At 53.5% G+C, this 15,218-nt stretch overlaps 2 protein-coding genes across 2 annotated transcripts in view; both read left to right on the top strand.

Moving 5' to 3' along the window:
• The window catches only part of SYT17 (synaptotagmin 17), a gene marked incomplete at its 5' end in the record, with an annotated part of 30,321 nt that extends 28,394 nt beyond the window's left edge, over positions 1-1,927 (top strand). Inside the window, one exon of the mRNA XM_066198473.1 lies at positions 793-1,927. Coding sequence (XP_066054570.1) covers positions 793-989 — 197 coding nt within the window. The remainder of the gene's footprint in view (positions 1-792) is intronic.
• Positions 1,928-4,682: 2,755 nt separating this feature from the next.
• CLEC19A (C-type lectin domain containing 19A) lies at positions 4,683-13,139 on the top strand. The gene is made up of 5 exons (XM_066197948.1): positions 4,683-4,911; positions 10,266-10,431; positions 10,919-11,012; positions 11,774-11,906; positions 12,668-13,139. The coding sequence occupies exons 1-5, from the start codon at positions 4,821-4,823 to the stop codon at positions 12,745-12,747; spliced, it is 564 nt and encodes a 187-aa protein (XP_066054045.1). The 5' UTR covers positions 4,683-4,820; the 3' UTR covers positions 12,748-13,139.
• Positions 13,140-15,218: the final 2,079 nt, after the last annotated feature.

Here is a 15,218-nt window from a genome sequence, read left to right as displayed (position 1 = left end):
TCTGGTGGGAGTGTTCAGCCTCTCCCAGGATCAGGCCCATCATTAGGGTTTGCTGCTGTCTGCGATCTTTTGTTCCAGCAGACTGGGCTAATCCAAAGGACAGGGTGTTGGGTTGGTGTCCCTCCCTCTGTTGCTTTCCTGGACGTTTAACAAGTAGCTGCGGTGATAATTATGGCAAATTGTTACTGTGTAAACATCCTGCTGTCAGCCTGGACCTGTGTAATTCCTGTCTCCGCGCAGGGAAGGCTGTCGATTAGCGCTGGAGTGTTTTGTGTGGTGTGCGTTTGGAGGAGGGCAGCTGGGGATGCTGCTTGTGCATTTCCCTGGGCTCAGGCTGCTGAGCTGCTTTTGTGATTTCATGGTGCCCAGGCAGAGCTTTTGGCTCTTCTTTACATGATATAATTCTCCTTCAAGGCCAGGCTGGAGAGGACTTGGAGCAGCCTGCTCCAGTGAAAGGTGTCCCTGTCCACGGCAGGGGGGTTGGGATAGGATGATCTTTGACATCCCTTCCGACCTATATCATTTTATGAATCTGCTTTACCTATTCACGGTAAATACCGTGGTAACTGTGGGTTTGTCTCTTGTTCATTTGAATTGTATTTCCGTCTGTAGTACAGCTTATTTTATTCCTTCCGAGCTCCTGTTTCTCTAACATTTTTCAGACGCTGAGTTACGTACCAAAAATGCTGGCGCCTGGTGTTGGGGGGGGGGGAATTTGTTTTCCTGGGGCAGGGCTCCGGGTGGGCGAGCGGTGCTTGTACCTTGACCAGCGTGTGTTTCTGCTCTCCCCAGTGTACGGGCACAACGTGAAGAGCAGCAACGACTTCATCGGCAGGATTGTGATCGGGCAGTACTCGACGGGCGCCCCCGAGTCCAACCACTGGCGGCGGATGCTGAGCGCTCACCGCACGGCCGTGGAGCAGTGGCACAGCCTGCGCTCCCGCCAGGACTGCGACCGCGTCTCGCCCGCCTCCCTCGAGGCCACATGAGGGGGACACCGGCCAGATCAAAACCAAACCAACGCCTGAAACACCCCACCTCGCACCCCACGCGCATCCCACCAGCAGCTCCGTCGGATTCAAGCGGCTGCCGGCGCCCAGCCAGCCGTGCTGGCCTCGGTGATCCGCGTCCCGCAGGGTGCAGCTGTTCCCCTGGGGCCGGAGCTCTGGCTGCTTGGCCCCGGCACTGCTCTGCTGTCTGCATCCCTCGGGAGGAGCACGGGGCTGTGCATGGACGTGCCCTGGGAAGCACGGAGTGGGTGGAGGGGCTGGGAGTTGCCTCTGCCGTCCTTCCAGTCCAAATCCATGGCTCATCCTCTCGGAGATATAAGTACCCGTGTGCTCTCGTTGGTGAACGTGGTAATTAGGCTAGAATATTTTTTTAAACGGTAGAACCTGTGGTGAAATCGATTCTGACTGCAGTTTTGTCCTTGTACTAGTTTTAACAGAATTCAGCTGCTGTTAGCGTGTGCGTTTGTGTGGCCCCACGTGGGACGTGGATCCCACACAGATCCCGTGTCGCGTCAGCGGTGACCTGCCAGTCTCAATAGCAGTCTGTGTGTGTAGTAGATTCAGTGCTCGTATAGCAAAATAAACATTTCCAATAGCATTTCTACTGGGAAAACCAGCTCACGTCCTTTCAAACATGTGCTGTGCAAAAAAAAAACAAAAAAACAAAAACAAAAAACTGCTCCAGGGACTTTGGAAGTTAAGAAGACCCAGAAAACACAATTTTAATTTTCTCACAGACTGCAGTGGCTCTTTTTGTGTTGTGTGTGTTTACCCAGGTAGTTCCTCAGGTCACCAAGTGAATTTAGCTACAGTCAAGCTGTCCTGTTGGTTGCTTCTGTACATTTTATTTTTCCACAGCGTATCGTCCGGTATGATGCAGATTGTATATTTATTGAAAATAAAATTCTATTTAATTGTGCCACATAGATTGGGGTGATACTTGTTGGATTCACCTTTGTGCTGAGCTCCTTCAGTTATGCTTATGGCAGAAAAAAAGCCAGAATGCTGGCAGTGACCCCATTGTTACTCACTGCAGATGAACTGGGAGCAGTTTGAGCTTGTGCTGTAGGAGGCTGACCCTGTAACTCACGAAGGCTCAGGCAAGGGGCCGTGGTTCCAGCAGTTACTGTGGTTGACATTATTATTCTTCCATGTGGAGCCTGTGGACAGCAGAATGAGCTCAGGACATCCATAAGAGCAGACACATGCTTTGCCCAGCACTGGGAATGAAATGTGAACAGAAGGTAATCTCACCTGAGTCTGTCCTTGAAGTCACGAGGTATCTGTTCCGCAGGGAGGATGCCAAAAATTGGTGAGGGTGCCCAGAGGGAAGGTCAGTAAGAGCAGAACAGAAGCATACTGGGGAGCTCTTGGCCTGCAGAGCAAACAGAACAGCGTGGCAGGGAGAGGAGCAGGAGGGATGACTTGTGGCCGTGCTCCTGGCTCTGCAGCCAGCCGGTGAAGCGCATCTCATGTTTGGTGAAGTTGGAAGGTAAGCCAAAGTGCAGCTGCAGCTCCAGCTGGCACTGCGTGCACGACGTGCTGGTGCTGTCCCAGTGCTGGGAGCAAAGCTGGTGCCCAGCTGCTGTGCCAGGCTCGGGGCTGGGGCTCAGGGGCAGCACGGGGGGCTCCCTGCTCCCAGCTGTGCTGGGGACGCTGCTGCCACGAGTCTGGCCGTTAGAAACCAGGATAAAAATGATGCCGGATCTCTGCTCCTCCTTTAAACGTGAATATTTGTGCTTTGGGAGTAGATTAATATGCTCGAAGATTTTTGTTCCGTAGTTTGCTAAAAGTTGTTTGTAACACTGGCTGTATCTGAGGATGGCACACAGGAAAGAAAGGAAGAGGCATGCATTGACTTCTGATAATCCAAATTCCTTCACTTTTAGTGCTCTGCTGTAGCAGTAGGCTTTTCCTTGAGCCAGATAATTTCAGATCAATGTATGGAAGGGGAGAGGTGTTCTTAAAAGCCCTTATTTAATATGAAGAAAACTTAATATAGAAAAGTTGATTGAATGAGTTACTGTCTCTGGAGTAAGTCTGGATGCTTTGCTGTACTGAAAGCTTGGTGTCACCCCAAACTGTTCATACTTGAATCTCTAAAAATGGGTCAAAAATGCCGAAAATGTTAATCTGTAGCTAAGAATAAAAAGGGAACAGCATTGAAAGTGTTCCTAAGCAGTTCCTCCAGTGCTGATTTAAGGGACAAATTGGAAACTGAACAGGACTACAAAATTGTGTAGTATTTGTGCCTGTACTATTTCTCTTATGAGCGAAACAGTTAGAAAAGGATTTTATACAGGGTTTTTAACAATCTGAAGTTTATGTCTAACAAAATGTTGACCACAGGAAGGAGGCAATGCTGTATTATATTGGTACAGACTGCTGTATCATATCAGGTTTTCTGCTGTTACATGATGGCATGGACCCAGCACGGACCTGGCAGGTGGACACAGAGTGAACTCCTGAAATAGCCTTGGAGCCCCGGGCACAGCTGGGGGTTCCTCCTCCCAGGCTGTTTAGGTGTGTCAGAACACTGCCTTGCTCTGGGAAAAAATCCCAAACCAAACAGAGGAAACAAACAAACAAACCCCAGCCCCCCAAAACTGAACCAAAACAAAAAAACCCACCACACTATGGGGCACTGCTGCGTTAAACCCCACTGCCCTGACTCCCCGGGAGCCTTTCCCTGCCTCCCTCCCTGGGTGCCCGCTCCCGGTGCCATCACGGCCCTCGCCCTTCGCCCCAGCCCGAACACTGCCGGAGCGGGGTCCCGTCTGTCACCCCCGAGGTGCCGGGCTGCCCTGAGCCTCCTCCGGGGCTCCTCGAGGGGCGCCCCGGGGTGGGGACACTGGACAGGTGGGATGGGGACACCGAACACCGCCCCGGGATGGGGACACCGAACACCTCGGGATGGGGACACTGAACACCACCCCGGGATGGGGACACTGAACACCACCCCGGGATGGGGACACCGAACATCTCGGGATGGGGACACTGAACACCACCCCGGGATGGGGACACCGAACACCGCCCCGGGATGGGGACACTGATCACCTCGGGATGGGGACACCGAACATCTCGGGATGGGGACACCGAACACCACCCCGGGATGGGGACACCGAACACCGCCCCGGGATGGGGACACTGAACACCACCCCGGGATGGGGACACCGAACATCTCGGGATGGGGACACTGAACACCACCCCGGGATGGGGACACCGAACACCGCCCCGGGATGGGGACACTGAACACCTCGGGATGGGGACACCGAACATCTCGGGATGGGGACACCGAACACCACCCCGGGATGGGGACACCGAACACCGCCCCGGGATGGGGACACTGTACATCGCCTCGGGATGCACCTGGGAGAGTGAGGAGGGATGATGTCCTTACTCGCCTGCGGCCCCGGCGGGTGGCAACAGCTCTCTGGGAGCAGCGTACGCCCGAGCGGGGCTGCGGGGAGCGCACGGGACCCCGGCCCCGGCCCCGTCTGGGATGCTCTGAGCGCGGGCGGGCTCAGCCGGGGGCGGGCTGGCGGCAGCGCCCCGGGTGCGGGTCCCCTGTGGGATGCGCTGAGCGGGGCCGGGGGCGGAGGAGCCGCTCGGGGGAGGGGGCAGCGCGGCCCCTATATCCGCCCCGCCCGGCGGCCGCCCCACAACCCGCGGGGCCCGGCCCGAACGCGACCCCCGCACCCGGCGGGACCTCCCCGGGACCCGCAGCCGGAGGGACCCCCGAGCCCTGCGCGGCCCCCGCGCCCGAGGGAGCCCGCGGCGGAGCGGGAGCGGCGCCCGGGCGCTGCGGCCATGGGCAGCGGGCGGGCGCTGTGCGCGCTGCTGGCCGCCGCCCTGCTGACCGCACACGCCTTCCCCCAGACCAACATCAAGATCAGCCAAGGTGAGCGCTCGGCGCGGTGGTTTCACCGGCGACGGTGGCCGTAGGGAAGGAGCGGGTGTGCTTCCCGCAGGGCTGGCAGCTGGGCTTCCCCCTGCTCCAGAAATCCCTGCCTTTCTTTGAAATCAGCTTTCTTCTTCACCACGGGGACTCGCCAAGGGCAACCCCGGTCCGTCTTTTCGGGATGCCAGAGGTCTGTGGGGTGGCTTTGTTTCCGTGTGGCAGGTCAGCTCCTTGGCCTTTGCCAGCCGCGCTGCCGTGGTCCTGCCCCTGGCCCTGCCCGGCGTGCGGTGCAGGAATCACTGCAGGAGGCACGCACATGAAGGGTGCCGGGCTGTGCCCATGCAGCCCAGCAGGACAGGCCGAGGGCCATCAGGGCTCCTCGTTGATTCACCCTTACTGCATGTGAAACGAGCACGGGATTCTCCCTTATTCCCCGTCTTTGCTCTGAGCTGCTGCTGACTGCTCTACGTCACTTCGGTTTCTTCCAAATTTTTCCACGGTGTCGGTGCAAGTGAGAGTTGCTACACCAGGTTTGTTTGAACCCTGTTAGGTTTATTGGGACTGTGAGTGGAAAGGGGCTCCTTCAGTGCTGTTTGGTGAGATCGTGAGAAAAGAGATCGATACAAGCCTGGCTTTCCTGCCAGACGCCTAATCCGTGGGAGCTTTGCCAGAACTAATTAAGGAGGAAAAAAACTCTGCAAGATAAGTTCTATCTGTCAGTGCCAGCTGCAAGAGCGTTGCTGCCGGCTGTAGCCTCACAACTCCAAACATACCTGGCAGAGGATTTGGAGCTGAAAAAACCAGCTTGGTTTCATTAAAGAATTTTTAAAAGCAAAGCCCTCAGTGTGAGAGGATGTCCCTCCCAACGTACTTCAACTGATGTTTAATATTTTACTTGGAAACTTGTGACATGCGCCTTGAAAACACTTCAGGGTGTGTAAAATATTGCCCAGTTATGAGATTCATGTCCATCAGTGAACATACCATCCCCTGCAGCTCCACACAACCCTCTGATACACTGAGACCAAGGTCCCTCCCCTGATCCCTTCCTTTGAAGGTGGATGCTCAGTGTGACGCTCTTTCATCTGTTAATGAAAAACAAATACTGCAAGTAACATGAAGGTGGCATTGTTTGTCCATGGTGACTATAATGTCAGGGCTTAAGGACTGGCTTCTAAAGCCGTGGGTGAGTTGAGGCATCGCACAGCAGCACTGTGTTAGCCCCTGTCACATGCTCCTGCCCTCCAACCCCCTGTTTAAAAGCTTATTCTGTGGGTTTACTCAATAGAGAAGATGTGATGGGATGGCCACCTGGCTCAGCCACAGGCAGGTCCTGCTGAAAACATCCTGGGGGTGGGTTCCGGGGGTCGCCTGTCCCAGCCTTGTTGTCTCACCCATCCCCTCTAACTCCCCACAGTTCCAGCAGTGCTGAGCCTGGGTAAAGCCCTGCTGCTGGCCCTCCCCGTGGCCTGAGCTGGTGAGAGGTGACTTGGTGTTGGTGAGCACCAGGATACTGGTCCTGAGCCCCAGCTCTGCCAGCTGGGACCACTGCCCATCCCTCCCTCCTACCACCACGGCCCTGGGATCCGGGTAGAGGGGTCTGCCCTGGGAAGGACCCAGACTTGCACGGGACAGGGATCTCCTCAGCTCCTCTCTGTTGACATTAATTCCAGACGAGCCTCTTGGGCGTTGATGGACACTCTCCAAACCCAGCTGCTTGCCAAGAGCTGAAGAGGTTCTCTTGCCTTTTCAGGTCAGATGGCAGCATTAGCTTATGGATGTGCCAAGGGCCGTATCTCCTAGCTCCTCTAAGTTTTGAGGAAAGCTGTCATCTGTTGATGAAATGGAGTTCTTTGATTCTCTGCAACAAGAAGAGCATCTGCTGCCAGCACTGACCTGAGCTGATGTGCTGCCCAAAACCCTTTGATGGAGCTGCAGCCCCTCAGGAATCTTCCTTGCCTGGGCACCTCTTGCTGACCTTGTCCTAGCCTCAGATTTCACATCTCAAACAGATCCCTGGAAGTGAGGCAACATTGCTCCTTGGGATGAAGTTTTCAGGAGCAAACCTGCTCTTCACCAGCTGAGTCCAGGGGAACTGTGCAGCTGGTGGTAAGGTTTTTTTTTTTCCCAGTAGCATCCTGAAATGAAGAGAAACCCTTGTGAAACTGGCTAGGATTTTCTCAGTTAATTATTTCTAATTGGAAATAGGCCAGCTGGGGAAGTGAAACTTTTTTGGCAGAGCAGTGCCAGCTTCTGTAAGATTTGATAAGTGATTTTCCTGGTAGTTCTACAGTGGGGCTCAGCTAGTAAATAATAAAAAGGCTCCAATTTGGCACTGACACAAATGCAGTGAGCACAAAACTTTATTTCTGACCCCAAATATTTGTTTTCCAGCTTTTCTGAGTTAGTAACAGCTGCTTGATCTGAATCTTATCCTCAGCCAAGTCTGAACATCTATTTTGCTGGTGCTGCTTTAAAACATGGTCCTGCCCTTAAAACTGCTGAATTGTAAATATATATAAAAAAAATAGGAGAAAGGATTCTTGCCATAATTTTTCACCAGGAATTTGGGGACAAATGGATGAACTGACTTGGGGCTGGCAGGAACCCCCATTCTACAGGCACTGGCTGTGCTGATCCTGCCCTGTGTGGAGGAGCTGATATTTTGCTGGGGTGCTTAAAAGTGAGGATTGGGTCTAAAAAGCTCCCAAATGCTTCCCCTGTCACCTTCTAGATCAAAATACCACACACAGCTGCTGGCTTGGGTTGTGAGGCTTTCCTGTAGAGCCATGAGTAGGCCCCTATACTCACAACACGACATCAGCTTTCTTATGGTCTTTCTGCTGCAAATATTTCAAATAAAGCAGCTCCCTTAATTGTTCCTGCCTGAAAAACTGGGACCAGTAGTTCTCCTCCAAAGAGACAGCCAAAGCCTCTGATCCTGACCTAACAGAAAAGATGCTAATTAAAAGCTGACCTCCCATATTTTTCTTTTTGGTATATTTAACCTTAAATTCCTCCAGGCACCTCTGGTTCACTGAAGCTCGTCAAATTAATGCTACCTAATGGGAACCAGTATGGAATAACAAAGAAGGGCTGTCTCAATTTCTGACTTGGTTTCAGCTGCTCTGAACAAACATGAGGCTGATTTTCCCTGGCAATTGGGGTGCCCATGGGCCAGCTTTGAGCCAGGACAGTGGGACGCCCACTGCAATTAGCACTTGGGAGTGAAGGCTCCGTTTGCTGGGGATGCTGCTGGGTTAAGCCCTGTGAATTTTGCCACCACGCTGCCAGAGGTGAGGATTTTGTCAAGGCACTATAATAAAATCCCAATTGCTGGAGCAACTGGTGGTGCCTTGTGTGGCACAGACCTCTGGGCTGTCCTTGGCAGGAAGGAACAACAACCTCGAGTCTCTGCAAGCCAGGACCAGATCCCAGCCCTGTCCTTAATGGAGGTAAATGCCTCACCTGTGACCTGGTGGTAAAGCTGAAGCCTCAGACTGAAGGTTTGACCCTTGTTCTGCTTCGGTTTTGGTAGAGACAGGGAACCCTGGCCAGCACGAGAGGAGGAGGGCTTGGCTCCCAGGAATCGCATCAGCTTTTGGAGCTCCTGGTTCTGCTCTATTGCTACAGTGAAGGAACTTGCATCTCCTAGGGCTGTTCTAAGGTTTTCCCAGTGCAATTATGGCTGGGTCTGAATCAGAGAACTGAACTCTGCATCACCTCTGAGCTGTCTTTATCTTACCCACTCTACCCAAAAGCTATTTTGCTCTTCCAGCCCAGCAGGCCTTATCTTTTTTCCTCCATAGCCCATAATTAGTGCTGATGAGGATGGCAGAGCCCCTTGAGCCCCTCAAGGGTTTGTTGCTGTAGGGTGCAGAGCTGGCCCCAGTCTCAGCTCCCCGGGAGGGATGATGTCCCAAGGCAGGTTGATGGGGTGACAGCCCCACAGAGCTTGGCAGTTGACTTGGTCTTGCTAAGGAGGCCAAAAAAGACTCTTTGCATTTGTGGTTTGTCACTTGGGAGGGGGCTGTGACAGCAGGGACCCCGTGGGCTGGCTGGTGGCTTTTTGTAGAACACTCAGAGATTCCCCATGTGGGAAGAGCTGATGAAAGATGAAATTATCACCCAGAACTGCCAGCACTGGCACAGGGAAGGATTTGGCTCTATGAGTGCTCACAGAGCTGCTTTGGATTCACCTTGCCTCTCTTTTTCTCCGCACTGTTGCTCCCCTTGCCTCAGCCACATCCCTTGCTGCTGCTGGCAGGGTTTTGCTCTCCCCACCCTCGGGAAAAGCCATTCCCCTGGCCCCTCAGTACTGGAGGCACCACCCTGACCTCTCTGGGCTTGAGCCTGTTACCTGCTTGGATAGTCTGATGGCATCCGACGTCTGCCCTCACCCCCTGCACGCCCACCCTGCCCACTGCCCCGCTCGCTTCGACAGCAGCACTGACCCCAGACCACAACTCCCTGGGGATGTGGGAACTGGCTCAGGGGGAGATGGCAACTCCCCCCTGCTCACAAACCAGCAGCTAAGGGAGTGAAGTCTGTGCGCCCCAAGACTTGAGGGTCCCGAGTGCTGCAGCCTCCCCACACGTGGGGGAGCAGAACAGAGGAGGCTGGAGCAGTGTTAGCGCCGCTGCCGTGTTGAGACAGCGGCAACCACAAAGGCTCCGAAGGACATCCTGCCGCCACAGTGGCCTCTTTTGGGACAACCTCCCCACTGTGCTGAGAAGGGACCGGGGAGGAGGAGCGGCTGTGCGGGTGTGTGTTATCTGTTGGTGGGAGGCAGATAGGCTGGCACGGCTCCCGGCGGCACGCCGGCTCTTCCTGGGGCTGGGATCCAAAGCCTACGTGCACGGCTGCATCCAGGGGCAGGGACAGGGGATGGGGCTTCCCTCGGAGGGAGGAGGTGCAGGCTGTCCTTGCAGGAGGGCACAACGCGGCCATAACCCCGCTGCCCTGGCTGTCAGCTCCCGTCCCAGCACAGTGGCTCCAGTGGTGCTGATAGAGGCGAGAGGATAAACCCTTATCTCGGTGTTCCCTGTAGCAAATGTCAGCGCCTTTATTTTAAGCATCCTCTACCTAAAGTGATGTAAGCTGGCTTGGAATGTCCCTCCTGATTTAGACAGACGCTGAAACGGAGAAACCTGCGACTTTAAAATGCGTTTTGCCTTTTGCAAACTTTTGTGCAGCTCCTGCAGCAGTTGGGTTTCCCCTGCGTGTGTTTGGAGGTTGTTTGTCTGGGTGAGGTGGGAGAGCAGGGCTGGGCACTGCTGCCTCCACCACCTGCTCGGCTTCCTGGCCAAGCTGTCTCACCTGCAGCTGCTGGATGTCCTCTGCTCTGCCCCCAGCCATGCCTGAGCCTGTCCACGCCTACTCCTGCCCACTCTTCTGGACAGAGTACGAGGGCCACTGCTACCGGTACTTCCCCGTCAACAAAACCTGGGCTGAAGCCGACCTCTACTGCGCCGAGTTCTCCATTGGCATCAGGTCAGCCAAGCTGGCCTCCATCCACAGGTGAGGGGCGCGGAAACGTGTCATCCCCAGCTGGCACAGCCTGGCGAGAAAGGAAACTGGGGGCAAAGTCCCATTCCCACGTCACAGCCTCTGTGTCAGCTGCAGGCTCATGTTCCAGCCTACACATCCCTCTGCAGCAGCGGCCCAGTCAAGGCTGATGCACAGGTCACACCAAGGCAATAGAGAGAAATAAATGCCTGTTCCTGGACTGGCAGGAAAACTGGCATAATATTCCCTAAATTTCCCCAAACTGTGTTTTTCAGTCTTGAAAAAGGGATAGAAATACAACATGATTAGAGAGGCTTTTTCCCCCCAGCTCTCACCAACACTGCGCTCCTCTTGCACAGACCCAGGACAGTAACCAACAGCAGGAAGAAGCAGGGGGCCCATTTGCCCACGGGTGCTGCGGTGGGGTGAACGCTTGGGGACAGCCTGACCATTTGTTGACACATCCCCTTGATTGCCCTGCATTGCTCTGTTTTGGCAGCTGGGAAGAAAATGTCTTTGTGTACGACCTGGTGAACAGCCGCGTGCCCGGCATCCCCACTGACATCTGGACGGGGCTCAACGACCTACGGCAGGTGGGAGCTCCCTGTGGGAAATGTGGGAAATGGCTTTGAAAAACTCACCTGTCTGTGTTTTCCTCCCGGAAAGCCACTTGCTCTTCTTCTTTGCCCCTTATTCCCCCTTCAGTCAGGAGGTGCCATGGGGTCTGTGGTGCAGCAGGTAGAGAAACTTGTTATTTCACCCATTCCAGTCTGCTTGTAAAAGATAAGTGTTACTAGAATTAATAGATTAATCAATAATCACTCATCCCACATTCTATTACCGGATTAATAGAAAGAGTTGTACTGCTGGTCCAAGAAGAGCAAATAAACTGAAAAGGTCTTCAGTGTCAAAAATCACCAAGTTCCATTGCTCTCTTGTGATACTCTGTGACTTTTGAAAGCTGACACGTTGGAAATATATTGTCTAATATGTTAGAAAGGAAAATAGAGACCATCAGGAGAACAGTCTCATATCAGAATTTTTTCTAGATACTGGAAAAGGAATGGAAAATGAAAAGGAAAATGAATGCAGAACTGGGTGGGTGGGGATGTTAAAAAATATATAGATTTACTTTCTGGGCTTCCCCCAGGAAAACACTGAAACCTGGGGCTGTTGTTGGCATTCCAGTTGTAAAACCCAAGTGTGCGGTTTGGACTTTGCTGAGTTGTGTGTGTCTGTGTCCCTGGGCTGTGCGGCACAGGGGATGGGGGTGGGGACTACATGGAATTGGGCCTCCCACCCTCTGCAGTCACAGCCCTGTGGTGACAGCCTTTCTCCTCTTGCCTTGTCTCAGGAGGGTCACTTTGAGTGGACAGATGGCTCCTCCTATGACTACCACTACTGGGATGGCAGCCAGCCTGATGATGGGATCCACTCCATCCCGGAGGAGGAGGACTGTGTGCAGATCTGGTACAGACACAGCAGTGGTGAGTGCCCAGGGCACCTTCGGTGTTGTTTGTGTGTCAATAAATTCAATCCACTGTGGCTCCTGCTTTTCTGAAGAGTTTGCTGGCAGGCAGAGGATTTACATTTTAATTTTTTAGTATTATTTCCTTTTCTTTCTTTACAGTGAAAAGGTGTTTTCCCTTTCACCATGTGCATACATGCACACGTACTCATCTTCCCTCTGCTCCCAGCCCATCTCCCTCTCTCATGGTAGCATCAGGACAGGAGCATCAGCTGCCTTGAAGAATTACCAAATTTAGTCAAAGGTCAAATTTTCCCATTTCCCCTCCCATATGGGAAACCTGTGGAAACACTCATTGGTTTGCCAGCTTTTCCTCTCCCATGCTTGGGCCACGACATCTTGCTGAAGCGGGACAAGAGCCTGCCTCTGCAAAACTCCCATTTCACACCCTCACTGCTGGTGAGACCAGCCAGGAGTGTCCAGGCCCCCCAGATGTACCTAAATGTCCTGTCCATGGGCAGCCCGTGGATAACTTTGGGGGAACAGGGCTGTGTTTGCAGCTGCCCCTCCACTACCAAGTCCAAGCTGGGGCCTGGTCTCCCCTCTCCCATCCCCCAGATGAGGAAGCTGGGAGGAAGCATGACTGTGAATGGCACAAGTAGGGGGCACATCCAGGCAAAGCCTCTCACAGTGGCAGGAGGTCCTGCTCCCAAGGGCAGTGCATGGTTCCCTCCTTTTGCCTTTTTTCAGCTAACGCCTTGTGGTTTTTTTGGAGGGTAGCACTGCGCTCCTGGAACGACAACGCCTGTGGCAGAGCCTTCCCCTTCGTCTGCAAGATCCCCTCACTGGCCCTGGACTGAGGCAGCTGGTGCTGCCCACACCCCCCTGCATTCCGGGTCACCTCTCCAGCTGTGCCAGGGAAGAGCAGTCAGGACGTGGCAGGGGTTGGGAGAGCCATGGAGCTGCCTGCATCCCCAGCCAGTCCCTGGCTGCAGAATCCCTCCTGGGAATATGGTGGGGATGAACCTGGCACCCAGCAGGGACAGGAGCTACGTCCAACAGCAAAGGAGCCCCCAGGCCCGAGTCCGGCTTTGGATTTCAGATCAGCTCTCACAGCGTGTTAGAGGAAACCCACGATTTTGCCAATGCACCAAACTGTTAGCACCCAAAAATAGCCGCGTGTAGGAAATGCTTTTGCCTGTTGATCTGCAAAGAGTGGAGGAAAAGTGTTATTTTCTGTTAACTTATGCAAAATGCCTCTTGTCCATGGTATTTTTCTCTCTGCTAAAATAAACTGCAAACAGCAGGTGGAGGCTCCACTGTCTTTCTTGCACCGGAGTAGCAGCGATTCCCTGGAGACTTGGGGCTTCATGTGAAACAAGTTGCTTTTCCCCAACCCGCTCTGTGTTACAGAGATGTGTTAGGGGGAAGCAGCTGCCTAGGAAAGCTTATTTTATTGACCCTGACTGTTTTTTGGGGTGGTGGGACAGCCTGCGTGCCCAGCCTGCCCTTCACCTGGCCCCCGGCAAACACAGAGTCGCTGTGGAGGGTGTGAGGGGCCAGGCAGTGCCCCGGAGCTCGGCAGCATCCCTGAGCAGGCAGGTTTGGCCCTGGCTGCCTCCAGAGGACTGGATCAGCTGCCGAGGGGCTGACACAGACCAGCTGGGGGTCCTCACAACACCGTCCTGGCTGCGGAGAGCTTGCAGTGTTGGCTGCAGCCCTGTTTCCCAGTGAGATGATGTTTTCTCCCTCAGTCTTTGCTGATGTCCTTTGCTGCGCTGGCACCGCAGAGATGCTTCTGTCTGTCAGGTAAGTGATTTTTTGGGGAGGTTTGTGTGCTTGTGGCAGCAGTTGTGTGCCCTGTTTGAACTGCTCAGTGTGGAGATGGGACACTCCTCCTTGGACGAGGGTGGATTCGCAGGGTTTGGGTGTAAGGGGGGCTGTGCTGGTGCCAGGGCCCAAGGGAAAGGCGGCACAATTGAGGGAAAAACAGGCTTCTCCTTCAGGGGACACAGCTCCAAGGGCACTGCTGGCCCAGTCAGAGGCAGTAAATCCAGTGCTCCCCAGGGAGCCCGGGGGTGTGAAGTCTGATCCCTCCCAGCCCTGTAGCATCCAGGTGCCTTTGCAGGTAGCTCTGTGCAGAGGGACCCCTGGCCCTCTCCTGGGAGCCATGAGTCCCTTTTGTCCCTGCTCTGGCAAAGCCACAGGGTCTGACCCATCTCAGCTCCTGCCTGCAAAGATGAGTAAAGCATTGTCATAAAATTGTCTGGTCCCCTTTGATGCCATCTTAGAAATGTAACATTCCAAAACTAAGACTTTCCAGAGTGATTGCACTGGATGCAATTGAGGTCAGTAGCTGAGGCTCCACTGGGAACTTGGAGCTGCTTCCTCAGATGGCAGTGGGGCTTTCAGTTATGTTTCCACTTGGAGGGAAACTGGAAAATTTAGTGGGGGTAATAATGGTGTTATAAGTGGAATGTGTGTGCTGGAACAAGTTTCTAAAATAAAAAAGTACCATCATCCCTGTTTTAAGTTCTTATATAGAAAAATATTTATATATATAAAAATTGATAATGCATACAAATGAAACTATATTATTTTTATTGGATTTTTAAAATTAATATACACACTATTCATATATTGATATGGAAAGTTAGCCATTTGTGTAGTTCTGGATTGCAGCATTGGATGTGTTTTCTAGAGGCTTTTGTTTCACCTAAAAATAATAAATTATGTACGGATGAGAACAGTGTGTAAAGAAATCAGCTGTTTAAAAAGCAAGCTCTTGGATGCAGCAAGCTGGATAAAGTTGATGTGGTGTGTGGCAGAAAAGGGTTTGAGGAGGCAGGTGTGGTGCAGGACGTGTCTGCTGAGCTCCTGGTTCTGAGTGCTGGTGCTGAGCTGCGGTCCCGTCTCTGTGATGGAGCTCAGGGGCAGCCCAGGAGTGGGGTCAGCACAGCCCAGTGTCCCCTCGGGCCGGCCCTAGGGCAGGTTGGGGCTGGATGGATGGACAGCCACCCCACTGGGAGATGCTGCTGCACCGTGCCAAGCTCGGCTCCAGGCTGCCCCTCCCCAGTTTCTTCTCCCTGCTCCTCCTGTGTCTCCTGTTCAGAGGAGCTGGCAGTTCATCGCGGCTGGGGATTGGTATGCCTCGAGCCAAACAACTGTCTTTCTTCCCTGCAAGTGGTATGAGATGTTTCAAAAGAAAGGTTAAAACCTTCCCTTAGGAAAGCGTTTGAAGACCTGGGCCCTACTGTGGTTAAAAATATTGCTAATGGGGAGCCCAATGAAAGCTGTCACCTCCAATTAACATCTTCATTTCCAGGTAAAA

Source organism: Chamaea fasciata, unplaced genomic scaffold (genome assembly GCF_029207755.1).
Source record: "Chamaea fasciata isolate MVZ Bird 193981 ecotype frontalis unplaced genomic scaffold, bChaFas1.0.hap1 SCAF_16, whole genome shotgun sequence".
NCBI lineage: Eukaryota > Metazoa > Chordata > Aves > Passeriformes > Sylviidae > Chamaea > Chamaea fasciata.
This window is presented reverse-complemented; position numbering and strand designations above follow the sequence as displayed.

Coding starts and splice junctions, on each gene's coding strand:
- CLEC19A (XM_066197948.1), top strand. CDS start 4,821: ATGGGCAGCGGGCGGGCGCTGTGCGCGCTGCTGGCCGCCGCCCTGCTG. Junction 10,432..10,918: donor AAGCTGGCCTCCATCCACAG/GTGAGGGGCGCG, acceptor CTGTTTTGGCAG/CTGGGAAGAAAATGTCTTTG. Junction 11,907..12,667: donor CTGGTACAGACACAGCAGTG/GTGAGTGCCCAG, acceptor TTTGGAGGGTAG/CACTGCGCTCCTGGAACGAC.